Raw genomic sequence first — 27,238 nt, 5'->3', positions numbered from 1 at the left:
TAAATCAAATGTTTTTATATGCAAAATGAATCTTGAAAGGGATAATAAACATTTATTTTATAGAGACAGGAAAAAAGGAAGAAAATAGAGATGAAAGTGAACACAATCATGTTGACATTGTGGTTTGAGGAATTCTTTGTAGGGAAAGAAGGAACACACCTGCTGTTATTGTTCTGCTAAAATTATGACAGAAATATTCTAATGAAGCCTTAGATGACAGGCCGCAGAGGGTCAACCAGTTTCTCAGCATAGTACCTTCTTCTGTCCAATCCACCACAAGAACCTACTTTCCTGAAATGTTCAACACTTAAATGTTCTATGTTTACTGTACTTGTCAGAATCTCTCCTAGGTCAGACAGCATGGTTACTGTATCAGGGTGTTTGAAGAATTACGAGAGAGAGGATTCTACTCAATTAAACGATTTTATAACTTATTCACCTTTCACAATAAGCCCAAAAGAAGAGAAAAGCAAGATATGGTAAATGTGACTGTAATTTACTAAAACATAACTTCATTTTACTGCCTGTAGGACTAGACAAAAGCCTAATGAACAATACAATCCATCAAGAAAGCAAGCATAGATAAATATTCTGAAATTTTACAAGAATACTACCTTATTTGCTTTAGTCAGGCTGCACTGAAGGAGGTTTATAAAAGAAGTCAAACTGAAATCGCATAAAATTATTCATAGCTCTAGCCCATCTTCAGTTGTAACTGAAAACCTAAAAAGATTACTAGTTTAGTATTATGTTAGCCAAAGAGCAAGTGAAGTCTATAATGTCTTAGATCGACAGACAAATCTAAATACACGTAGCAACCTAAAAGCTAAATAAATAGCCCACTGGAGTAAATTAATGAGTGAAAAATAGAATCAATTTAAATTTATCTCTCATCTAATATCAGTTCAGTGGCCTTATTCTCAAGACAACAATAAATTTAAAATTCATTATACTTGCAATCTGATTAAAGCAGATGAAGAAAGTACTTTGATCTTGATGAGTTTGACATTCAAATATATATGGTACTACTGCATGCACAGGTAAATCCTCTTCTAAGAATTATCCAGGATACCATTCTTAGTTTATTAAACAACCCTAAGTTGAATTCCAATAGATTGATATACAAAATATAAACAGATTAACCAACCCAAATCACTTTTAATAACGCTTAATGCAAGCTAACAATTCTGTGGTTTGAATGAACAAGAATCTTTAAAGAAGAAAACTGTAGGAGTACTAACAGAATCAGTATTGCCAGAGGCTAAGTATAAAGGAAGAGTCGCCTTCTCATATGAGGCATAGTCTTGGAATACAGTAGTTCCTTTTACCTTTTCCTTCAGATTTTAAAAAAAACTAATCTAAAGTGAAAACAGCCAATATTTATTCACCAAGTACCTGTCATACACTAGACACTATTTAATTCTCAGAAAAACCTTTTGAGCTAGTACTATTATTAATCCTACTTTCCAAAGGAGAAACTAAAAGAGGAGTAATACTTTCCAAGTCATACAGTTTACACATAGCTGAGGCAAAATTTGAACTCAAAAGGTTTTACTCTAAAGCCAGCATTAACTACTCTATTATATTGTCTTGTAAAAGTAAGCTTTTCCACGTAATGACCTGAAAAGCCATCTAATGCGAGAAAGGAAAGGGGGGGAAAAAAAACTACTCATAAAATATCTACAAGTTCAAATGACTCAAAGATAGCCTTCCCCCGCCACCCCGTGAAGGGGCAGATAGTAAATATTTTAGGCTTTATGGCCCACAGGGTCTTTGTCCCAACTCCTCAACTCCACTGTTGTAGTCTGAAAACAATAAGTAAAATTTTATTTACAAGCACAAGGCCCTAAGGAGATTTGTCTTACTTTGCTAACCCCAGACTAGCTCATAACCAGAAATATATTTTAATAATTTGAGTACAATACAAAATTCATGACTCCTATAATAAATTACAGAAAACTCGCCATGTATCTTTAAGACATAATTGCAAGGAGTTTCTCCAGGATAAATGCTTTTATTTGCAGGAAGGATTTGTACTTTTTAATTATGCTATTGAAACACATTGTTTTAGAGTAAAGAGCAGGTTCTTTCTTTGCAGCTTCCATGGCCACCTCTAAGCTGCTCTAAATCCCCAGGGAAGGCAGCACCTCCCAGGACGCATTTTACAAAACTACAGTAATGTGCACTAGTACTCCTATACAGCCTATACATATTCCTGTCCCACATTTATTCCCCACTGACAGCATCTGTTATCAGGTTGTTCACTGAACTAATAAAATCTGATTTCCTGGAACAGAAAAGGCAGGAAACAGAAGAGTGTTTACTTGAGTTACTGAATGCAAATCAGATGTAAACATATCAGTCTGAAAATTCAACCTTTTCTGATACTGTAACTTTCTAGTTGTTACCTGCTCTCCTCCAGGTTGCCCAATCATTTAAGTAAGAGATAGAACAAGGATTAACATTTGTTATCTGCTTTCATAGATTCCATAGGCTCAGGAAAGTTATGAACAAGAATATGAAATCTTCTTTGAACCTTCTCTCTCACCTGGAACTAAATGTGAAATATATCTCAAGTTGTTATTTTTCTCATATTTCTAGTGCTACCCCTCTAATTTTCACTCTATCATCGATTATCTGTTTATTTCCAAGTGTTTCTAATAACTTATACTCCCCAGTAAATGATTCAAACTCTAGCAAAACCTTAAAAAAAATACCCAAATACACTTTTTTAAAATATATATATATACCTTTATTTTATTTATTTCTATGTGATGCTGAGGATCGAACCCAGTGCCTCACACATGCCAGGCAACTGCTCTACCACTGAGCCACAACCCCAGCCCCCCAACACACTCTTATTGACAATAAAAAGTGTAGTTGTGGGTATATATAAAATCAAACACATGGAAAATATGAAGGATTAGATAAATTAAACTAACTTCATGTTTTAATATTTTATTCCTGTACCCCAATAGGTCAAACACATTCCTCTTGTGAACTGCATTTATAGCAACAGGATCTAAACTTGACACTACCAAAACAGACTTTATAAAATCAGTGCTATACTTCACTGTATTAATGTATAAAGCACTATAAGAACACCAATAAGGAGATGATTCATTGTGCTTGAACAAACCACAAGAGAAGGTTATTAAGGCTAGGACTTTGAAATCCAGACTATACACTGTAAGCAGTAACTGAACTGATAAAATGATGCACTACAGTCAAAATAGCATCAAATCTAAACTGAAAACAGGCTACTATAAATAGTCTATTACTTCACTACAACATAAACAGCAGCAATATTAAGTGATAGAAACAAACTCTTTAATGAATGACATATCAACACCAAATGCAAAAGGTAAACTGGCAAATTAATGTTTGAATTAGTTGGTTTTAAATGGAAATGATAGCCAACAAATATAATAAATGTTACTTAATACACACAAAAAACATCCTGTATTTAGCACTTTGTGTTCCAAAGAAAAGCCTAAGAAATTTTGAATTAATTAATCTTCAATACTTTTGTAACATTAAGTACCATATGGTTCACATAATACAAAGTTAAAAATTAAGGTCTCATGTATAATTCATTCATATAAAACCTAACTAAAAATTTATAGATTGATTTCAGAAGAATAATTTTGCTTATGTGTCATGATGTCCCATATTTCCAATTTTTCATGATGCTTTTCAATTCTCAATTGAAAATACATCATATGAAGCATGTCTTAAATGTTTACTCTTGCTTCCTATTTTGATCCAAACCAGGAATTTGTAGAAATCCATGAATACAGAATCTTTTCCATTCATGACATATAAAAAGTGTAACCATACTGGACATAGTGGTGCATGCCTGAAATCCCAATGACTCAGGAGGATGAAGCAGGAGGATCACACAGGTTTGAGGGCATCCTCAGCAACTTAGTAAGGCCATAAGGAACTTAATGAAACCCTGTCTCATTAAAAAAATAAAGGACTAGGAATGTGACTAAGGAGTTAAGCAACCCTGGGTTCAATCCTCAGTACCAAAAAAGAAAAAGTGTAACCAGAGCTGGGGGTGTATCTCAGTGGTGGAGCACTTGGTTAGCATACCCAAGGTCCTGGGTTTAATCCTTAGAACCATAAAAAAATAAAAAAAAATTTTAAAAAGTGTAACCAATGGAAAACATGACAAAGGAGTAATTGCTGGTCATCTGAGAGTATTTTTTATTATGCAAATTTTTTTATTTATATATGGCACCAAAGCAGACTGGAAGACCAATGGTATAGAATAGAGGACACAGAGACTAATCCACAAAACTACAATTATCTTCTATTAGACAAAAGTGCCAAGAACATGCATTGGAGAAAAGATAGCCTCTTCAACAAATGGTGCTGGGAAAACTGGAAATCCATATGCAACAAAATGGGATTAAACCCCTATCTCTCACCATGCACAAAACTCAACTCAAAGTAGATCAAGGACTTAGGAATACAACCAGAGACCCAGTGTCTAACAGAAGGAAAACTAGGTCCTAATCTCCATCATGTGGAATTAGGTTCCAACTTCCTTAATAAGACTCCTGAGGCACAAGAATTAAAATCAAGAATCAATAAATGGGATAACCTCAAAAAACTTCTTCTCAGCAAAAGAAACAATCTGTGAGGTAAAGAGTCTACATCTTGAGAGCAAATCTTTACCCCTCACACAGCAGATAGAGTACTAATCACTAAGATATATAAAGAACTCAAAAAGCTAAACACCAAAAAAAAAAATAACCCAATAAATAAATGGGCCAAGGACCTGAAGAGACACTTCTCAGAAGATGATGTACAATCAATCAACAAATACTGAGAGTATTTTTAACATTCATCAAAACTTTTACTTTATAAAGCCTGCCAAGTTCAACACAGTCATCCCACCTTATCTTAGGAGAAGTGGTTCAGGATGTTCAATGGATATCAAAATCTGCTCAAGTACCTTAAATAAAATGGTCTGGTATTTATAATTAAGCTAGGCTCATCCTTCTATATACTTTAAACCATAGTTAGATTACTTATACCGAATGAAATATAAATGTTATATATGTGAATAGTTATCATATTGTGTTGTTTTTGGAATAATGATAAGAAAAAAGTCTTCACATATTTAGTTCAGATGAAATTTCTTCTTCCAGATATTTTTATTCCATGGTTAGTTGAACCTGTTTATGTGAAATCCATGGATATAAAGGCTGCCAACTGAACATATACAACTTGTATAATGCTGTTTCCTCTGGTAAACACCCACATTGGAGTAAATGACTATTTTGTAGAGTTGTTTATATATTTATTAGTTGTTGATGGACCTTTTATTTTATTCATTTATTTATATGTGGTGCTGATGATCAAACCCAGTGCCTCACATATGTTAGGCAAGCTCTCTACCACTGAGCCACAACTCTAGCCCCAACAACCTATATTTTAAGATAGCTGTTATTTCTTTTAAATATCAAATTAAATATCAAATTAAAAACTGTAGTTCTATTTAAATAGTCTTTATCTAACCAAGGACAGCACTAAATAATTATGTAAAGTTTGTACCATATATATATATATATTTTTTTTTTTTTTTGAGGAAGGTTACTGGGAATTGAACCCTGGGGTGCTTTACCACTGAACTATATCCCCCGTCCTTTTAAATTTTTAATTTTGAGACAAGGACTCACTAAGTTGCCAAGACTGACCTTCAACTTGTGATTCTCCTACTTCAGCCTCCAGACCCACTGGGATTCTAAGACATATTTTTAATAAGCACTGAGTTGTGTTGTTAGTCCATCAATTTCACAGATTTGGCTTATACAAATATTATGCATTATAAAATATTATCTTTATAAATAAAAACTGCTGGTTGTAAACCTATTTCAAACTTATGACAGAGAACTGTACATTTTCTAAAATTATAACTTGGCTAACAGAATTCAATTCAGCAAACATTTATTTAGCCTTTACTATGTATTCCAGGACCCAAGAGAGAAAAATGAAAATCAAATGACTAAAAATGGCTCAAAATCTAGCATAAAAAAGATAACATTTTTAATAGATAACATTTACTCTTCTGGGAAATATAAAAATCTAAAGCATCACTGCTCACAGTGGTAAAAAATGTTAGGCTTGGTTGTGTTTACAATTTGGTGCTGGAAGAACACTGCTTTATAATCTTTTATCAGTTCTACTTATGCAAGATAAAATATGCAGGATAAAATACTACTGTATGTTTTTGCTACTGGGTAGGGAACAGCTGTGAATTTAATTAAGGTACCACATAAATCACTTGGAGAGCCACCTCCTCCGGAATTTATCCCAAGAGAAAGTGAGCAGAGCAGCATAAAGACAGCTGACTGAAATATTAGGACATCTTCATTGTTTACTCCACATTATGATAAGTATGCATTAAAGCCAAGAGGCAAGTCAGCAGATTTAACCATAGATTAGAGTTAAAGGTCTTTAACAAATGTATCTCTCATACCTCCACAAAAAAACTAGTCACTATAGACAAACTAGCATGATCATCCTCAAAATGTAATTTCATGGTGTCAATTCTTACAATGCACCCATTCTTCATATCTATATAATTTCCCCTTCATAAAATCTTCCCTCTTTACCCCTACCCCATGAGAAAGGGAACTCAAGAACCTTAAATCAACACTCGCTGGAAACTTTACCATACATTAAGCCTTCCCAATGTAATGAAAAAAAATGTCTATTTAGCATTAGAGTAATTCCTAATTCACATTCTGGCTCAAAACTGTATTTTCACTAGTTTCTGAATCTCTTTAAGCCTTGTACTGTTGATTTAAGATATAAAACAAAGATACAGAGGTTTCCCTAATTGTTTCAAATGTCTATGCACCAGAGAACTCTGTGTGTGTGTGTTATATTCCTATTTTCTCTAACGCTGCAATTTTTAAGAGTTTAATATATTCACTGTCTAGTATAAATGTCTCAACATTTATTAAAATAAAATCATGATAGGCTACATAATTTAACAAAAAAAATTAAAGGGCTTGAAGAACAGTAGGTAGCAGTCATGTAAGAAATAACAAAAAGTTATAGAGCAAAAGATTTTTTACATTAAAGATATTCAGTTATAATCAAAGAAAACTTCCCATGACTTTAGAATCAAAGAATAAGAAGAGTCAATCATCTACTTCATTTCCTTTCACTACAAATCTTAGGCTAAGATTAACAGTAACTAATAATAAAACACAGTAATTATAAACTAATAAAATTGCCAGTGACAACAGCACTTCTGCACTTCTGGGGTTACTCTTTAAAGAAAATAAGGGTTACCTGAAAATGAGCACTGAGATATTGCTATAATTGACCAGATAACTGAGACAGCTACTAGGTGACTAACAGGCAGACAGAACATACAGTGTGAATAAACTGGAAAAGGGGATCATTCACATACTTAGAACAGCATCCAATTCCATTAAATAACTCCAGGCTTGTTGACCTCAGGTAATTTAAATATTGGAAAGCAAATCCATGAATAAGGGGAAACTACTGTAATCTGATGTATTTTATGCATTTGAAATATTACTCTGAGAAGTGGCCTATACACATTATCAGACTACCAAAGGCGACTTTGGCGAACAGTAAGGCTCAAAGAGATGGTAGTTCAGAAACCCAAGTAAAATAGGGCAATGAATTTACAGTATAATTGTGCTAGAAGCTCAATATCCCTTAGGTAGTTAGCAAAAAACAGAATTCACATCTGCCATTAGCTCTTTAATATTATCTTTAAAATGAATGTTAAATTTAAGTCAACCATGTAAGCAACTTTCAATTTGAACTCTAGCCACTTACAGTACTAAATGAAAGACAAACTAGATGGCAGTGGGTGCTATAGCATCATTCACTGATTTAAAAAAAAAAAAAAAACCTTAAAACAAAAGTCTTTCAAGTTAGCTTTTCTGATTGCTTCCCAAAGAAGAAAATAATGGCTCCGCAATACTGATTTCTCAAGTGGAATATTTCAGAACCAGAATCTTAATACAGTTTCTCATTTCCATCAACTACAACTTTCAAAGCAACAGCTGGACTTTATACAAATTTTGCAATTTAATTTTACCTTTGATCACAACTAAACAATAATCCACTTTTAAACAGAAGTTACAGATCCAAGACAAAAAAACATCTTTACATATAGTATTTATAGGTTTGCCCATCACACTAAACAAAGTTCCCAAAAAATCCATGTAAAATATAGTTCTACCTGATATAGTTTTACCTAATGTTCTTCCCAATTAGCAAAATACTTTGCAATAAGTGGCCATTATAAGTTTTTCAAGTAAAAGTAATTCTGCTTCAATGAAAGTAAAGCACCAAGTTTAAATCCTGCATTCTTTAAATGATTAGTTTCTATATGACTTCTTTTGTGATGAATAATTCAACTTCATTGACAAAGTTTTACACATCAAATATGATTTGAGTTTAATTTATAATGTCTTACATATGCTATATGTGCTGACATTTACAGAAGAAAACTTGCAGCAGTGACACTTCCAAGAAAGGTGAGGAGAGAAAGCCAAGCAACTAAGGAAATGTTTAATAGGAAAATTTTTAATAGTTTCTCTTTCAAGCATTCAACAAAAAAGAACCAGTGTTTTACCTTTAAGAATTAAGAGAACTTTAAACTTTGACCTGACAAAACATGCAATCTTGTCACTAAGCTAACAAACCTGAATAGTCAAAGTATGGCATTAATGTCCCATTTCTTGAGCAAAGATTTCCACCAGTGACAGTGTAAATGCCTTTTGAGAGAATTAAGGGACTCTGTAACAAATCTATTTCACAAACTGTGAATAATGATGAATTTTTATTTTCAGTCTAGACTTCAAAAATATCTAGATATGAATTTTAATAATCCATATGCAACCCATTCTGTTCCTGTTTTTATCCCACTTTTAAGCAATGAGTGCCCATGTCAACATAAGAGACAAGAACACAAAAACAATTAAATTAGCAAAGACACTATCTTCAGACCTTACACATACTTAATTTCCCAGTATTTTCTGTTTCCCTAGATGTCCCACTGATAGTTCAACCCTTTCCTGTTCACATATGAATACACCACAGTGCATCTCCACATTATATGCGACCACAAGAATAGAATCCTAGTTTAAATAAGATGTATACCACATGTATATCATATGTCAAAATATACCCTGTCACATATATCTAAAAAGAACAAATAAAACTTTGTGACCTAGGATATAGAGCATTATGAGTATACCAGGTGAACTAAAGAATGAACATTCTGCAGTTGTTCAATGTAATATTCTAAAATATCAATGAGCCAAGGTGGTTAAGAAGCCAAGGTATCAAAAAAAGTGACAAATACTATGTTCCTACAATGCTCTACCTGAAAATATTGACAATAAATCTTTTCTCCATGTTTTTTAAACTTATCGTTATCGCCTCCAGATACCCTCTAAAAATGGGAAATTGGTGATCATGTTAAAACAACTCTAGCCCATGCCAAAAGTAGGTCTCACTAATTATGGATCACTGTATTCTGGACAATTCATAGTTATTTACAGCTGGTAGAAATCAAGTAAGGAGTTATAACTTAAATGATGTAAGGTTTCTTTTTGGAAGTAGTAAAAACATTTTTTAAATTGATAGTATACTCAATTGGTCAGCCTGACCACTAAGAACTTGTGATTTACACACTTTAATTGTGTGAATTGTATGATGCACAAATTATATCTCAATAAAGCTATTACCCAAATGGAAGACATGCTAAAAGAAAAAGGACTGGTCCACTGAGAAAGGAATGTGATAATACAATTTCAGACCTAGGTAAACCTATATCAGATCTTCGAGATCTAGAAAAGTTGAGTATCTGAATAATTTACTTTCTTCTTGCCAAGAGAAATCTGAACTATAAATACTAATATTTAATAAGACTATTCAGAGAATTACAAATAGGAGAACACTCTATGTTAAAAATCATACCTTTAACATGATGCATAGCATCAAGTAAATGAAAGTTGATGCAATCGGATTTATATCTAAGCTGCACCAAGTGGTAACAGTAGTAAAATTGGATAACATAAAAATATAAATAAAATAGAAATTATTCTTCACTTGCTTCATTACCCTTTATCATGTCCAACAGAGCTCTTCTATTCTTCCATATCTAATTGGTGAAAACATACTCTGTGCTCTACGTTGTCCCTCTTTCTCCACAGGCCAAATCCAATACAACTCTCAAAATTTATCCAATTTCACATATTCCAGAAAGATCTTCCAGAGCATTCTAGCTTCAAAATATTTTATTACCACAGATAAGAAGCTCACACTATATTTCTTGCCCTGTCTCACTATGTAAATTTACTGAAGAATGACAAGTTTAATTTTTTCATACTTGGGAACATAGTATCACATCCATAACACATGAATTTAAAAAAAAAATTAATTATGACAGGGCCATGGGTGGCAGAGGGTATTTAAGGTCAACCAACATAATTCCAAAGGCTCAAGCTAATCTACTGAGACAAAAGGCACAATAATTGTAATTTCTCCCTGAGTAGACTTTTGGGTCCTGTTGCTGAGCACTTTTTTTTTAACTGAAAGCAGAAATAATTAATTAATAATGGAAATGAATATTTAAAAAACAGATCTGAATTTTTTAAGAAGCTCATGAATCATTTTTTTTCCTTTATACTACTGGATATACTATCGGTGTTTTTTAACAAATACCTCAACAGCATATGAAAGAAGCTAGCATTTTAAGCAGTCCAGCAGGGTCTTTCAATCTGAGAAAACCAGAGACATAGATAGCCTAATTAAATAATCATTTCTTGGCACCTGCTAAAGCTCTACATTTCACAAATTCATGTGACTCATTATGCAGACACCACTGGAAAAATGCTTCCCAACTGTGACAAGACTACTCTTTCCCTCAATTTCCAATGAGAGAAATTCTAGAAAAGTACACAAAGCCATTCATTGTAATTATATTAACGGAAATGAATATTTAAAAAGCAGATCTGAATTTTAAGAAGCTTATGATCATTTTTTTTCCTTTATACTACTAGATACACTTCTGGCAAAAATATATAAACCTAACACAGATGTAAAAACATCAGCCTGCCAAAACAATTCTACTTTTATTTCTGGTTAAAAATAGCTAGATAATTTTGATTGTTAAACTTAGGAAACGTTTCAAAGTGACAGCACAAGTATTACCTAGCACTTTTTGATTGCTTCTCTGAGCTCCTGAATGATAGGGATCATAGGACTCTAGTAGCACTGCATGTTTTGGAGCACTTGTTAAGAAACAAGCAGCCTGCCTCCATTTGCCTTGACCAAGGTTAAATCTCCAGCTCAAGTAGTAAACACTGTAGGAAAGAATCTTGTGCCAAGTCTTCTGGCAATGGTAATTTATACATATACTCTTTACTTTAATCCTATTCAAGATTATACACACATTTATGTCCCAAACCAACTATTGACAGAACATTAAGATTTAACATCTTTTTGTGAATTCACTTTAAAATAAAATTATAATTCAATAGGAGAAGTTACTTTTTCTACTAAAACTTCTCAAACATCTTTAAATGTTAAGTAACTAAATTTCACTTAATTTTTGTTTTGAGAATACAGAAAACCAGGTTTAAAAAAAAAAACAGGTACTAGAAATCAAAGCACTCTCTATGAAAAGGAAGGGATGATGGATTAATTTAAGTTTAGGAATGATTTCACCCAAGATATGTACTCTGGAGCTCAACACAGCGGCACACACCTATAGTCACAGCTACTCAGGAGGTTGAAGCAACAGCAGGACAGCAAATTTGTGGCCAATCTAGGTAATGTGAAAAAGTTCTGTCTCAAAAGAAAATGTAAAAAGTGTGGGAGATGTAGCACCGTGGTATCTCACTTACCTAGCCTGCATGAGGTACTGGGTGTGCTCTTCAGTAACACACAAACACATACATCATGCTCTAATACAGGATACAGAGTCCTGTACAGATTAACCTGATTAGTCAACAAGTGTTTAATGAACCTTCATGTTTCCAGTCTATTTTTCAATCAGAGAGTATAGTCTCAAATCTGGCTAATGAATTGGAATAAAAAGATATCAACCAGATTTGAATTAAAAGGTTCTTATCCACTTATTTATTCATTCACTCATTTAACAAACAGGTACTCAGAACCTGCAATACAAACAGGCAACCCTGACAGTAAAACACCAAAATTATTAAAACCCATTCCCTACATTCATAAAGGCATATCATATTGTAGAGGTAGAGCAATCCCTGCAAACTTGAAACTTATGCTGTCTACTGTTCCACACACTGTCCAACAACATGTATAAAAATATGGCAGGCTAACTTGTGAGTCTCCAAGTAGGAAACAGTCTCTAACTCTTCACAGTTCTTGAAAACTGGAAATAATTTGCTTCTCTCTCTTCAGTAAAGAAATGAGAAAAGCCAGAAAGATCTTCAATTTCTGCCAAAATACACTAGTAGTTAATGGCAGAGGAGCAGGAAAAAGAAGGGCTAACCTCGCAGACACAAATAATCCTGAAATTATAAATCCATTACAAATCTGGATATTAGCTAAGCTGATGCTAGAAGACATGCTGCAGACTAGATGGGTGTAGGCTCTGGAAGGCTGATAGCATGTTTTGGGGCAATAAAATGACTCCTCTTTCCTTTTTTGAGGAAGGGGTAAAGACATCAAAGATTTAAAATAAAAATTTACCTGCTTTTTGATTCATAAAACTCTATCAAAATGTGAGCAAGAAAAAAAAGTCAGTTCAGAAAGATCAAAAGACGCAAAGGAAACAAAACAATGCTGATCCAAATCACTGGAGAAAACATTATTTAGCAAGTTCTTCCTAAGAGTTTTTGGAATATACAACCATTTCCTACAAGCATTTTGAAATTAGTGTCTTCCAAAATTAGTATCACAGCAAGGAAGAAAACATTCCTCTGCTCTGTTACTTCCCATGACAAAAATGAGGTGATTTTAAAAAAAAAAAAAAACACAGGCAGGTGGAAGAATTATTCTTATTGTGATTACCCAACAGATGTAAGAGCACCATTTTAATTTAGAAAGCAAAGTTGGGTAAGAATTATTATATGTAGGCAGGCCTTACAGCGATTGCCATTCAGAAACTAACACATTGAGTCTAGCAATGCAAGGGATGAGGAGCAAATAGACCAACAGAAAGGAACACTGCAACAAGACAGATCATCTCTCAAAATATGGGCTTCATGCTTTTATGTGCTTTAAGCAAGGCTTCAGTAAATTATTTCTATCTTGTACATGCCTAATTCTTAGGAATTTTTCCATATATTCCAAGGACATTTACACATTTACACTTAATTTATGCACCATAAAAATCTCTACCATGTTGGCTTTATTAGAATTGTAATAAAATAGCACTTTGTTTTCAATCATTTATTATGCCAAATAACAACCAGCAGATTCGCAACCCAACAGTATATCAAGACCGTCTGTCACCTCTATCCTAACAGCCAGCAGGCAAGCTAAAAGAAGAAACCGAAAACAGTAACAGCCTTCTGGACAGAAAATGCCTAGAGATTAATGATCACTCGCTTAATAGACACAAATTTTTTTGTTTATGGCAAAAAAATTTGGCTTAAAAGCTCTATTTTAGACTCAGTTTATTAAAACTAAAATAGAGATGCTTCTAACCATGATGAGTTGAGGAACAGCTACATTGTTTACTCTGATTCTAGGAAGAAAGTGCTGTCCACAATGCTCATTTAAAGAAAAAAAAAAAGCATTATCATGTGAAAGATACTGCAGATGATGCAGAAGCTCCAAGTGTTAGCTGATTTCAAAAGAAACTCTTTTACTGAATACTTCATTTTATCATCAATGCACATACCAGAAGACTATGTACTAATTCTTCTTAACCTTCTTCCTTCTTTTCTGCAGGAAGAGGTAGCAGAAGAGAAGGAGGGAATGGAATCATTTAAACAGACATCTTTATCCATCTTGTGCTGCTGTAACAAAACACCTGAGACCAGGTCATTTATAATGAAAAACATGTTTCTTGTGGTTCTGGATGTTAGTAAGTCCAGTGTTCAGGTGCTAACATTTGATGTCTGCTTAAGGCACTCTTAAAGCATCCTTGCAAGGCAAGAGGGATAAATGCTATATCCTCTCTTGGCACATGAGTGGAAGAGCAAGCTAGAGCAGAAGACAAGCTAGCAGAACAATATGAGGAAGCTGTTTTTATTTAAAAAGTTTCAATTCCTTTCATGAAGGAGAAGCCCTAATGGCATAAACACCTTTTAAGGGCCTCACATCTTAATATGATTGCAATGATTAACACCTGAATTTTGAGAGGGACACACTCAAACCACAGCAGAGCCCAATACCCAAAGAGGTCAAGGAACCCTCACATCCCAACTGCAGTTATCACTAATTGAGGCAAATCCCAGGAATCACTGCTAGCCCCCAAAGACATGGAAACGGTATACAGAAATTGCAAAGTTTTCTAAACTGACAAATAGTAGTTTTATCCATTAAATATTATTCATGATGTTACAAACATCCCATAATATTATATTCTAATATGCCCATATAAATAGAAGAGACAGACAAAAAAGAATGCACAAGGAGGTTTTTTGTTTTGGGTTTGTTGTTGTTTTTTTTTTTTTTTTTTTGGGGGGGGGGTCCTGTTTGTTTTTGCCACACTGGGGATTAAAGCCAGGGCCTTATGCATGCTAGGCAGGCACTCTACCATTGAGCCATAGTCCCAACCCTTTTAAAAAATTTTGAGATGGGGTTTGCCAAGTTATAGATGTGTGCCATCATGCCCAGCTCAGAGGAGATTTTTATCATGAAAAGATAAAACAATACTGGATAGAGAATTCCATCCATTAAAATCTTAATAATTATTTCATGTAATTCATGATTAATAATTCTTAATACATTCATGCAAACACCACATGAAAAAAATCTGTTTATAAATAGAATTAAAAATATTTTTGACAGTTAATTTCTACTATACTGCCTTGATATAAAAACTACAATTTGTCATGAACTGTTCTTAATCCATCCTATACCTTACAGTGCTTGATACAATGCTATACATGCATTTCTTTTTAGTCACCATTTGGCTGTACTATGAACTGGACTTGTGATAACAGTACAGGGTTTTGCACTTTTTGGGTCCATGCTACACAGTAAAAATGCTCCATCAACTAACTGTGCCATAATTTTTTAGAAAAACATCTGTTTTCTGATGTTAAACCTGAAATAAATGAAACATGTCACCTTTTCTTTCTACAATGGGTCCTCAGCTCAGAAAGAGATCTTATTTTTCAGTGGCTACCTCAGACATGGCCTGGTCATCGTTTTATTATAATTTACCAAGTGGAAATAATAATAGCTAACATCAACTATTCTCCTCCCATATACACAAACTATGCTGGCTGCTTTATATTTCTAATCATCACAATATCACTACCAAACAGACATGTTATTGACTACAGTTTACAGGGATGGAAACTCAACTCAGGAAAGTTAACGCTCCTTATAGCCATGGTTTTGCTCATTCGGTTTTCTTCAATTACAACACTTGTCCCCTTTGTACTAATTCCTCTGTCAATTCCTTACTCCACAATTTCTTCAGGACATCATTTCTACTATGAGACCAGCAGAGCTTTCAAAGCTTTAGAACATTGGTTGAATCAATTATTAATCTGCTACCTTATAAATTTAATCTTCTATAAGCCATCAAGTACCTAGCATAGTCCCTGGTTTTCAGGAATTGCTGCAGGAAAGATAAAAAAGGAAAGGAGAAGATCAGGAAAGCAGAGGAAAGATGGAAAGACAAAAGAAAGAAAAATCTTGGCTCCTTTATCACAATATAGACTTAAAATAGTCTTACATGAGTATACTGACAAACAAGCTCTGAAGTTAGCTAATCTAGCTTTAATAATATTAGTGAGTAACAATACTGGAGGGAAAGAAGCTACCAAAAAAGAAAATCTCAACAGAATCTAGAATCAACTCTAAGGAACAAAAAATAATCTGTATTGGCCAAGTCTTAATTAAAACCAACCTATGTTTACTATTAAGAGAGCTTCAAAATGACACAGCTGAGCTAGAAATATAAAAAAGACAGCAAAGTATATCCTTAAAGATATCATTTTATATTTAAAATAAATGTCCTAAATTATTTTTAATTGTTTTAGTTACATATTCAGTGTTCTCTAACACCATTTCCCTAGAGGTCAACTTTCTAAACACCAAACAGCCCATAAAATTGGTCCAAGCAAGTCATCCCATCACAGCAGGAGGTCAACAACCTTCTCTTACTGCCTCAGTGCCTGCTCACCCCAGCTGTGATCTCTCCTGCATATCCTATTGCCCCATCACTCATGACCCCCTCACCATTACTAACAAAATCTGTGTCCTTTACTGCTTTGATCCTGTCAAACAGAAAAGTATTGCTTGCACCTGGCCCTCTCCATTCGTGTCTAAGCCTAAAGACAACATACTCATTCTACATTCTGTGTGTATACATAGCAGGTACCTTAAAATTATTTTCAGTGCTTGTCAATTACACAGACATTCCTCATTTACTACATACAAACTACACACAAATGATAATAGGCAGCAGGATAGAGAAGAATGATTTGGCAAAGCAGACAGGTTTAACTATACACCTCACCCCTGTAACCTTGGAAAGGCATTTAATTCCATTGTGAAATTTTAGGATCGTCATCTACCTTTTCTGTCATGATAAAAAAAATGAGAACTTATCTGGGCATGGAAGCACACGCTACCATAGTCCCAATTACTCAATAAACTGACGCAGGAGGATCACATGAGCACAAGGGACCATCTTAGACAACCTAATAAGAGCCCATCTCAAAGAGAAAATAGTTAAAAATGAAAACTCATAAAGAAAGTATCTGGTATCCAGTTCAATGCCAAATAAAGAAAGTTAAAGAAGAGTTATGGTCTTAGTAATATGACTGATAGACAAATTCCATCTTTTCTGCAGTCCAAAATATTTTTACTGATTCCAATTCTCAAGTTAGCTTGGCAAATTTTATCCCCTTTCCAGGGAGACAAGAAAGGAAAAAAATGACAAGATGAAGAAGACAGACAACAAGTAACAAAACGAAATCTTTTATGTGTATGGTACAGTGTATATGAAGACAATTCTAAGACAGGAGCAACAGAAACATTTGAACAAAGTCAGCAGTGTCTAAAAACAGCACTTAGAACCCCACAGAAAATACACTAATTTACTGATGTAAATCATCATTTCCCACCCAGTATATGGTTTCTATGGTTTATCTTTATCAGGTCTATTCCAAAAAAATAGGTAATAAAAGAAAAAAGCAGTCAGTGAGTAATGACTGTAATACAACAGTAAAATGTAAAATGCAACAGCAAAAATCTAAAACAGAAAGCTGATTGAGATTGTGAATGCTGATTCACATTCAAAATCAACTGCTTTAAAAAACATGGTGATTGGAAGAATATTAATATAAGCCAAATAAGAATTGATTTTAAAAATTCAAAGGCAAATAAGAAATGAAAAAGACAACTAGGTAAAGTGGGGGGGGGGGGGGAAAGCAGCCTATTCCTAGTTCAGCTGAAGAACCAATAAACTCAACTCTATTTTTTGTATACAGTACTAGGCAATGTACAGGAATACAAAATTCCTTGATCAGCATCTCAAACTCCTATCAACTGTTCCAAAATGTTCCTCATATTTGACAAATACATCATAATATTTCAAACTTATAGTAAAAAAAAAATCATGCAGCTGTCTTTTTTCCTGTTCTTTTTTTCTTTAAATTTTATTGGTTCTTTTTCGTTATACATGAGAGCAGAATCCACTTTGATATAATTATACAAGCATGTAATATATCTTATTCTAATTCAGACCCCAGTTCCTTTTCTTCCCCTTCCTATTCCCCTCCCCTGTTCCCTCAAGAATTTTTTAGTGTGATGTAAACATAGTCTTAGAAATCAGAATTTCACATCATTACAACTAGACATTATCAATTACCTAAAGTACAACAATGCTAGGCAGGCAAAGGTCTATCATTTAGAACCAATAATTTACTTATGTCTATGCTCATAGAACATTCAACAATTCTTTTTCAGTATAAGTCAATCAGCTAAATCCTACATAGCTTCAAAGATATACTATTTTCCAATAAATATTACAAATAAATTCTACATAAGTCATAGTCAACAAAACTATCAAAGTAAATCTGCTTTTTCATTCATTAAATACTTGTGAAATTTGCACATGAGACACTGTACCAGAACCTAAACACACACTGATCAATAAGGCATTGTAAGTCAGGCAAATAAGTATTTTGTGTGACAGAAATACTTAAAAAAATTAATAATAAGTTAAAAGCCAGAAATAACTATAATATTTGAGAAAACCTTGCAAATCAACAGGGGGAAAAAAACAGTACCAGAAGTGAGGGAGAGGCACATAGAAAATGAGGTAGACACAAGTGTCAGATGGGGGTGGAGGGAGCCACTAGGGGAGAAAGGCATTAAAGCAAAGGCAGGGGGAGCACATATAGGGGAGAGGAGAGGGCAGGGCACATGTCCAGGGAGACACAGTATTGGGAAGACATGAGGTAAAGGTAGACACTTGGTAAAAAAAGACACAGGGAGTAGAAAAAGACATGGGGTAAAATATGTGTAAGCAATATGGAGAAATCAAAGCTGAGAAGTAATTAGTATTCATTAATATTAGGACTCAAGATGGATTCAAATAATAAGACATTTCTAATTATTCCCAAAATAGTAAAAACATGTTCATATTCAGTGATGGTTTGAGTAAATGGACATTAAAATAAAAACTACTGGGATAATTATCAATATGACCTCTCTTTAAGAGGATGATTTGGCAAAAGATAGCAAAAAATATAAAATATACCATATTATCAGTCAGCTCATTAAAGGTAGAAAATCTACAAACTAATTTCACTTGTGACAACAAAAGTAACAATCCCTAACAAAATGCCTATTAGCAAATAAAATCTTGCAATATAAAGAAAAACAAATTATGCTTAAGTGAGGTTTTTCAAAGGAAGCTAAATTGGTTCAACATAAGGGGGAGGGAAAAAAATGCACCCTATCAACAGATTAAAGACCACATGATCACCATAATAGTTGTAAAAAAGGCAAGTGAAAAAATTCTTTATGTCTATTTTTTTAATAAAAACATGAAAGAAGCTAGGAATAGAATGGAACTTTCCCAATCAGATAAAAGTATTTACCCAAAAAAATGGAGGCTAACATCAAATGTTATGGCAAACAACTGAAAGCTTCCCCACCTACCCTACCCTGAGATCAGGAACAACATATTGATATCTACTCTTACCACTACTATTCTTGAGAGTCTGTTCAGTGTAATAAAGCGATAAAATGAAATAAAAGGCACACAAGAAAATGAAATAAAAGATGATAAGTAAAGTAAATTATGGTTGTTTGCAAATAAGGATTGTTTAATCAACTACAGAGAAAATCCCAGAGAACTTGCAAAGAAGCCACAAGAACAGGTAAGTTTAGAATAATCAGTAAACAAAAACAAATTGTATTTCTGTATACTGGCAAGAAAAATTAAAAACTGAAATTTTAAGAAGTACTACTTATAGTATTAATAATATCAAATAGCAACATATTAATCTAAAACAATGTACATGATGATATGTGTGTGCTAAAAGACAATAAAGACAACCTAAAGGAACAAAAATATATCACATTCATTAGATTAAAAGACTTGATATTAAGATGTTTCCTCCAAGTAGATTTATAGACTCAATGTAATCCCAATGAAGATAAAACCAGCTTTTTGTACTAATCCACTAGCTGATTCAAAAACTAATGAAAATTCAATGATATAAAAATAAAAATAGTCCAAAGTTTTTGAAGAAAATAAAGATACCAAATTGAAAAATACACTACCTAAGATTTACTATAAGGTTACTCTAATCAGGACAGGAGTTATTGGTGAAAGCACACACACAGAGAACAGAACTGAGTCCACAAAGAAACTCACACCTACACATTCAACTGACAGTCAAGCTAATTCAATGTAAAATGCATAGTCTTTTCAATAAATTGGTAGTGGGTCAATTACATACCCATAAGTAAAAAAGTGAATCTTGACCCTTACTTATTAGCACCATACCCAAACATTGAGTTTAAGCAGATCCTAATCATGAATACAAATGCTAAAAAGGTCAATCTTCTACAAGAAAACATATGGGAAAACCTTCATGGCCTTGGATTAACCACACACTTATCAGATATGACACAATCGTAAACTATAAAAGTAATAAGTACTTCAAAAATTTGCTGCTTTTACAAGACACTTAAGTGAAAGATGCCATAGACGGGAGAAAATATTAGCAAAATACATCTCATAATGTAAGTTCAGAATACAGAAAGAACTCTTAGAAGTCAAGAATGCAAAAAAAAACACAATTTTTAAAAGCTGAAAGACATTTCACAAAAAAGATATTTCTATGGCAAATAAACACATGAAAAGAGGCTTACCACTAAGTCATTAGAGAAATTAAAATTAAAACTATAACAACATTCAGCTACATACCTAGCAGGAATGGCTACAAAGACTGACAATATCAGGCACAGGTGAACTGAAGAATCAGAACTCCCATACATTGACAGCAGAAACACAAACTGAAAGAGCCCATCCGAAAAGCAACTAAGGAGCTTCTCAAAATTCAATATATCAATTACCTAGGATCCCAGTGAACCCACTGTTATACATAAACTCCAGAGAAATAAAAAAAGTTATCTTCACAATAACTTACATGTGAATATTTGTAGTTGTTTTTGTCATGATCATCAAAAATGGGAAATAATTAATTTATTAAAAATAAGAAAGAAAACTAGATGCCAAACAATGAAATTGAATCAGCAATTAAAGGAACAAACTACTGATATATCCAATACCACATATTAAACAACAGGTGGCAGGTGCAAAAGGAATAAGGTTATACATATTGTATGATTCTATCCATGTAATTCTAAAAAATTCAACACTATAGGGTCAGAAATCAGATCAGGGGATGAAGGTGGAGTGAAGTTACTGACTGAAAAGGGGATAAGGGAAGGACCTGTTCAATGAAAATATAGAACACTAAAGAAAGAAATTGAGAAAGACCTTAGAAGATTAAAAGACTTCCCATCTTCTTAGATACGCTAAATCGATAGTCAAAATGGCTCTACTACCAAAAGCACTATACAGATTCAATGCAATACCAATCAAAGTTCCAATGATATTCTTCATAGAAATATAAAAAGTAGTCATAAAATTCATTTACAAAAATAAGAGGCCCAGGATGGCCTAAGTAATCCTTAGCAAGAAAAGCAAAGCAGGAAGCATCACAATACCAGAATTTAAATTATATTACAGAGATAGAGGAAAAAAACAGCATGCTATTGGCATCAAGACAGGCATAAAGACCAATGGAATAGAAGACACAGAGGCAAAGATACATAAATATGGTTATCTCATATTTGACAAAGATGCCAAAAGCATACTTAGGAGAAAAGACAGTCTTTTTTTAACAAATGGTGCTGAGAAAACTGGAAATCCATATATAGTAGAATGAAATTTAACCCCTATCTTTCACCCTGCACAAAACTCAATTCAAAGTGGATCAAATACCACTTTTTTAGACTAGATGAAAATGTAGGCCCAATACTCCACCATATTAGCTCAGGAACCAACTTCCTCAACAAGACTCTCAGAGCATAAGGAATAAAATCAAGAATCAATAAATGGAATGGCATCAAACTAAAAGGCTTCATCACAACAAAGGAAACAATCAAGAATGTGGAGAGAGAGCCTACAGAATGGGAGAAAATCTTTGCCATCTGTTCCTAATATAGGGCATTAATATCCAGCATATACAAAGAACTCAAAAAACAACCCAATAAATAAAGGGCAAAGGAACTAACTAGGCACTTCTCAAAAGAAGAAATACGGTCAATAAATATATAAAAAATGTTCAACATCTCTAGCAATTAGAGAAATTCAAATTAGAACTACACTGAGATTTCATCTCACTCCAGTCAGCATGACAATTATCAATAATATAAGTAGCAATAAATTTTGGAAGGGATATAGGGGGGATGAATACATTCATACATTGCTGGTGGGATTGCAAACTGATACAACCCCTCTGAAAACTAGTATGGAGATTCCTCAAAAAAACTAGGAATGGAATGACCATTTGGCCCAGCTATCCCACTCCTTAGTACACATCCAAAGAATTTAAAATCAATATATTACAGTGACTCAGTCACATCAATGTTTACAGCAGCACAATTCACGATAGCTAAGCTATGGAGCTAACATAGGTAACCTTCAACAGATAAATGGATAAAGAATATGTGTGTGTGTGTGTGTGTGTGTGTGTGTGTGTGTACACATGAGAATACTATTATTCAGCCATACAGAAAAATTATTTTATGACATTTGCTGGTAAATCGATGGATCTGGAGTCTATGATGTTAAGTGAAATAAACCAACCCCAAAAAACCAAAGGTCAAATGTTTTTTCTGATATGTGGAAGCTAAACCAGAATAAGGGGTGGAACAGAGAATAGAAGTTCAGTGGAGAACCCAAAGGGGAATGAAGGGATTGCGGTGAGGGAGACGTGTTGAAGAGAAGAAAGACAATGGAATGAACCTGGGATAAATTTCCTATATACATTTATGAATGTACCTCAGTGAATTCACCATCGTGTACATCCACAAGAAATCAATTTTAAAAAAAATTAAAAATTAAAAAAAAAATAACTATGGGTAAATGGCAAAAAAAAATTGGTAAAGGGAAGGGAGCAGGGGGTGGGGGAAAGAAAGGGATAGGAAAGTACTGGGGACTGAATTAGAACAAGATATAACCTATGATTTTATAATTACGTCAAAATAGATTCTACTGTCACATATAGCTAAAAAGAACCAATTTTTTTTTTAAGTGATAGGAGTGTTCTACTCTTCATTGTGGTAGTGTTTATACAACTTACACTTCAAAACTCAAATTATATATTTAAAAAGTTAAATTTTACCCCAAATCAGTTACCTAAATTAACTTTTTTAGAAAGTTAAACGTTTTTTGCTGTATGCATTTAATTTTTTTTCAAATGCCAGATGAACCCTACTTATAATATGAATAATCACATGCCATTACAAAATTTTGTCATTCCTTCATAATCTTACCTCTAGCTTATTCCCTTAACAGTTTTTAAAAAGGCATAAAAACAATTTTAATGCACTGAGAGCAAAAAGTTAGATTGTTTCATTTCACTTATTTGAAATGAGACTTAACTGCAGATTTAAAGTGATTTAACTTGAGTAGAATAAGACCGTACATGATTATGCCACAGGTTTTATTCCCCTCACCTATATGAGATGACAGTTCCTACTTCATAGTATATTTCAAGTACTAAATGATGCCAACTTTTAGAAAATGCTTCATACATAAGACACGATGTGCTCAATAAACATGTCTACTTTTTTCTGTTTTCTTTTTTTTTTTTTTTTGGCGGGGGTGGGGGGGATAAATATCTGGGATTGAACTCAGAGGCACTCAACCACTGAGCCACATCCCCAGCCCTTTTTTTGTATTTTTATTTAGAGACAGGGTCTCATTGAGTTGCCTAGCACCTTGCCATTGCTGAGGCTGGTTTTAAAACCACAATCCTCCTGCCTCAGCCTCCTGGGCCACTGGGATTACAGTGCTTATTTTTTTAATTACTTTAAAAAACACCTTTCTAAATCTAATGGTCCAAATTCTATGTATTTCCTGCTATGAATCTTGGCATTTTATTAAACATTACATAAACACTAGGAGTCTGGTTCCATTTTCCATTCAATTCTCTTTCAACAATTGATCAAGAATAAAGGGATACAAAGCAAGAATGGGAGGAAGGAGGAGAAAGAAGAAACATTAACTGAGAACCTATAAGTATCACAGGGCAGCAGATTATCTGGGATGAATCTCTCTCTCTCTCTCTCTCTCTCTCTCTCTCTCTCTCTCTCTCTCTCGTTCCTTCTAGTAGGTGCCAACAGAGAAACAAAGAATCTACATGGAAACTTTAAGCTTTTATAAGGGGCCTTTAAAAAGAAGTGTTTGAGTCTACTTAAGATACTAGCTAGGTTCCCAAAAGCCAATGTTTCATTACAAGTAAAGTTCATGTTCAGAAAGATTCAAATAGTAACTTCTTCTTAAAACAATTTAATCAAAGTAGTATGTTAACAATCACAATGAAAGATTCTCACATCATAAACCATGAACCTCACTGCCTTCCTTCATGTCATAATCATGATTCTGACTACTTTCAAAACATAGTATCAGAAAGCCAATAAATACAATTAAAGGTGATAACCTGGTAGGATAAAATAAAAATTCTCTGGCACTTACTCTGTGTTTAAATATGGGGGGGGAGGGTGCCACTGGAAAAAACAAAACTATGATTCTCTTAGTTCTTACTTTTCTTAAAATCCCAAAATGCAAAAACTAGTACACAGTAAGAAAACATAACAGAAGACCCTCAATGGAGAGTAAACTTACCTGTAACACTTTATTCTCTGAAAGATTCAACCCAAACACATTGCACCGTTTCACTGTAAGGAAATCATTATCAGGTCCATCTTCTTCCTCATCATCTTGGTCCAAGAACTGCACAGAAACTTCTTTGACCTTCTGTGTCTCCATGTTGGGATGAGATTGAGTTTCAGACCCTTTTGCTTTTCCCAGTTTCTCTTTCATTGCTTCTTCTTCTTCTTTTTCTTCTTCTTCTTCATCATCATCATCATCATCATCATCATCATCCTCTTCACTAACATCACTATTCTGTCTATTCTCTGTCCCTTGTAGTCTTTTCCCACCTTTCTGAAGGATGGACATTTTCTCATTGAAATAGGCTCTAAATTCTTCCACCTCATCATTGGTGAGAGATGGAGCCCTGGGCTCAGTTACCACATTGCCTTGACTCTTCACCAATTCTTTGGTAGATTGTTTCTGCACTTTCTGAAGAAATCTTACCCGTGGTGCCACAGCAAGACCAAGAGACCTTAAAAATGAGGGAAAAAAAATTAAAAATTATCTCAGTACACTGATGGTACAGATACGGTATTATGGAAGAGTTTCTTGATTAGAAATATATTTCTAAAACTATCATAAAGAAAATCTTCCTCTGAAATAAAATCCAATGTACTGACACACTAGATTATCCAAAATGCAAACCAAAGTTCACTTAAAAGCTGTCTGAAAAAATTTTAGACACTGGTTTTTCTTCTAGAATAATATGGTATAAAATAAAGAGCATTACAACAAACCTAGATGGTCACAGATTAAGTACTAGACCTATCAATTTTCAATTCAACTCTCAGCCTCAGCTTCCTCATAATGTAGTATAACACCATGTGCCAGGACTATCATAGTTATTGTGAAGATCCAATTAATTAACTATATTAAAGTACATTTTATAAAAATGTGAGTTACTGAAAAAACTGGCAAAGACATGCCATGAAAGGAAAAAATCCAGTTCTTCAAAAGAATGAACTAGAATATCATCCATATCCCACCTCGTGCTTCTTATGAAAACATGGCATAATCACTGCATAAAAATGAATTTTTATAAAAAGAGATTAGATAAAAATAATCTCGCTTTCTCCATCTATTATCAAGATTCCATTTAAGATCAAGTGGTTCCCAGCAAGGATCAAAGCTAACAGCTTTCATTAAGTTCCTAATAGCAGATTAGAAATAAAACCTTAGAGCAAGGTTGGCTTTAGTAAACAGCTAATGTTACAACATGGATCACTACTCTTTCCCTGTATGACATGGTAAACATCTAAAAAACACACTTTCAGAAATAGTACTGTTGAGGTTCAAATCCTGGCTCTGTCAATGACCAGTTAGTTGTATGGTATCAAGATAGTATTTAATCTCTCTAGCCCCAAGTTTTCCTATTTGCAAAATTGGGCAGGAGTTCAACCTCATAGGGTTGTTATAAAACATCAATTGACACACACAATGCAGTCAAAGTTGTGGTATATGGGCAACCACTGAGAACTTGCTATTATCATTATTACTTTCATGGAGATGAGGGGTTAGGATCATGAACCTGAATCCACCTAAGGATTTCTTTTAATATAATACATTTACATTTATGTTTTCTTGGCTACTAAACTTTTTGAGTTCTTAAAGAGTACACATTCATATATAATTCTATCACTGAGCACAATGATCTGCACCTACTAGGCATCCAAAAAATGTATCTATATTAAAATTTTTAAAACCTTTTTTATATCTTACATACATAGCCCTGCTTTAGGCATCCAAGACTTCTACAAGACTACACATCTTAAGGAAATTACACATCTATCCACAAAAACTAAAAACACCAAGGTAAACTGTACCAATAATTTAGGCTCACGTTTATTTTCTGACTTCTTCAATTATCACCAAAAAACAGTCTTTAACTGTAAACATGACATTTACTGGAGTCAGTTTAAACAAAACATCTCCTAAATATGGCCCTAACATGTTAAAGATTTGTGCAATTTTTGTTTGTTAAGAATCCAGCTCAGTCAGTCAGAAAACTAGGATAGCACTTCACACAGAGCACAAAAATCAGCTAATAATCCAAACCATGGGCCATGCTCAGAAATGGTGAAACCATGAATGTGTAAATAAACGTGAGCAAACAAAAACCTGTTATCCATAGCACATGGTTTTCCTTCCATTACTTAAACAGAAAGTTAGTTGCTTAACAATGCTATGCAGCAAATAAAGTGTTCTATAATAAAACTGACAAATTACCTTTTGTATTAAACTTGCAGCAGCTTGCCCAGATAAATTTTTTGTTACACTCAATTTAAAGGTCAAGGCACTCAAATTCCTGAAGAGCAGGCTAAACATACAGACCTTGACTAGTAAACACATTTCATCATTATCTGGGCAAGTTTATTCTTTTATTCAAAGTATGGTGAAGTTCATGGTGATTCTATAGGATTTTGTCAATGTTTTTCCCACAAGTAGGACTCCTTTAAAGAATGAACATTCCTCTTTTATAGGTGAAAAACTTTCAGTATTTTGTTGCTGTTGTTTTTATTTTTAAATCAAACTAAGCCAAACAAAACCAATCATTCCATTCACTAAACAGGGATATCTTGCCATAGT

At 33.7% G+C, this 27,238-nt stretch overlaps 1 protein-coding gene across 1 annotated transcript in view; it reads right to left on the bottom strand.

The window, feature by feature from the left end:
* Ddx10 (DEAD-box helicase 10) overlaps positions 1-27,238 on the bottom strand; it is a 269,786-nt gene that overhangs the window by 169,626 nt on the left and 72,922 nt on the right. Inside the window, exon 13 of the mRNA XM_026399028.2 lies at positions 24,623-25,124. Within this exon, the coding sequence (XP_026254813.2) occupies positions 24,623-25,124 (502 nt within the window). The remainder of the gene's footprint in view (positions 1-24,622; positions 25,125-27,238) is intronic.

Source organism: Urocitellus parryii, chromosome 4, assembly GCF_045843805.1.
Source record: "Urocitellus parryii isolate mUroPar1 chromosome 4, mUroPar1.hap1, whole genome shotgun sequence".
Classification (NCBI taxonomy): Eukaryota; Metazoa; Chordata; class Mammalia; order Rodentia; family Sciuridae; genus Urocitellus; species Urocitellus parryii.
Note: the sequence above shows the minus strand (reverse complement) of the source record. Positions and strands in the feature narration are given on the sequence as shown.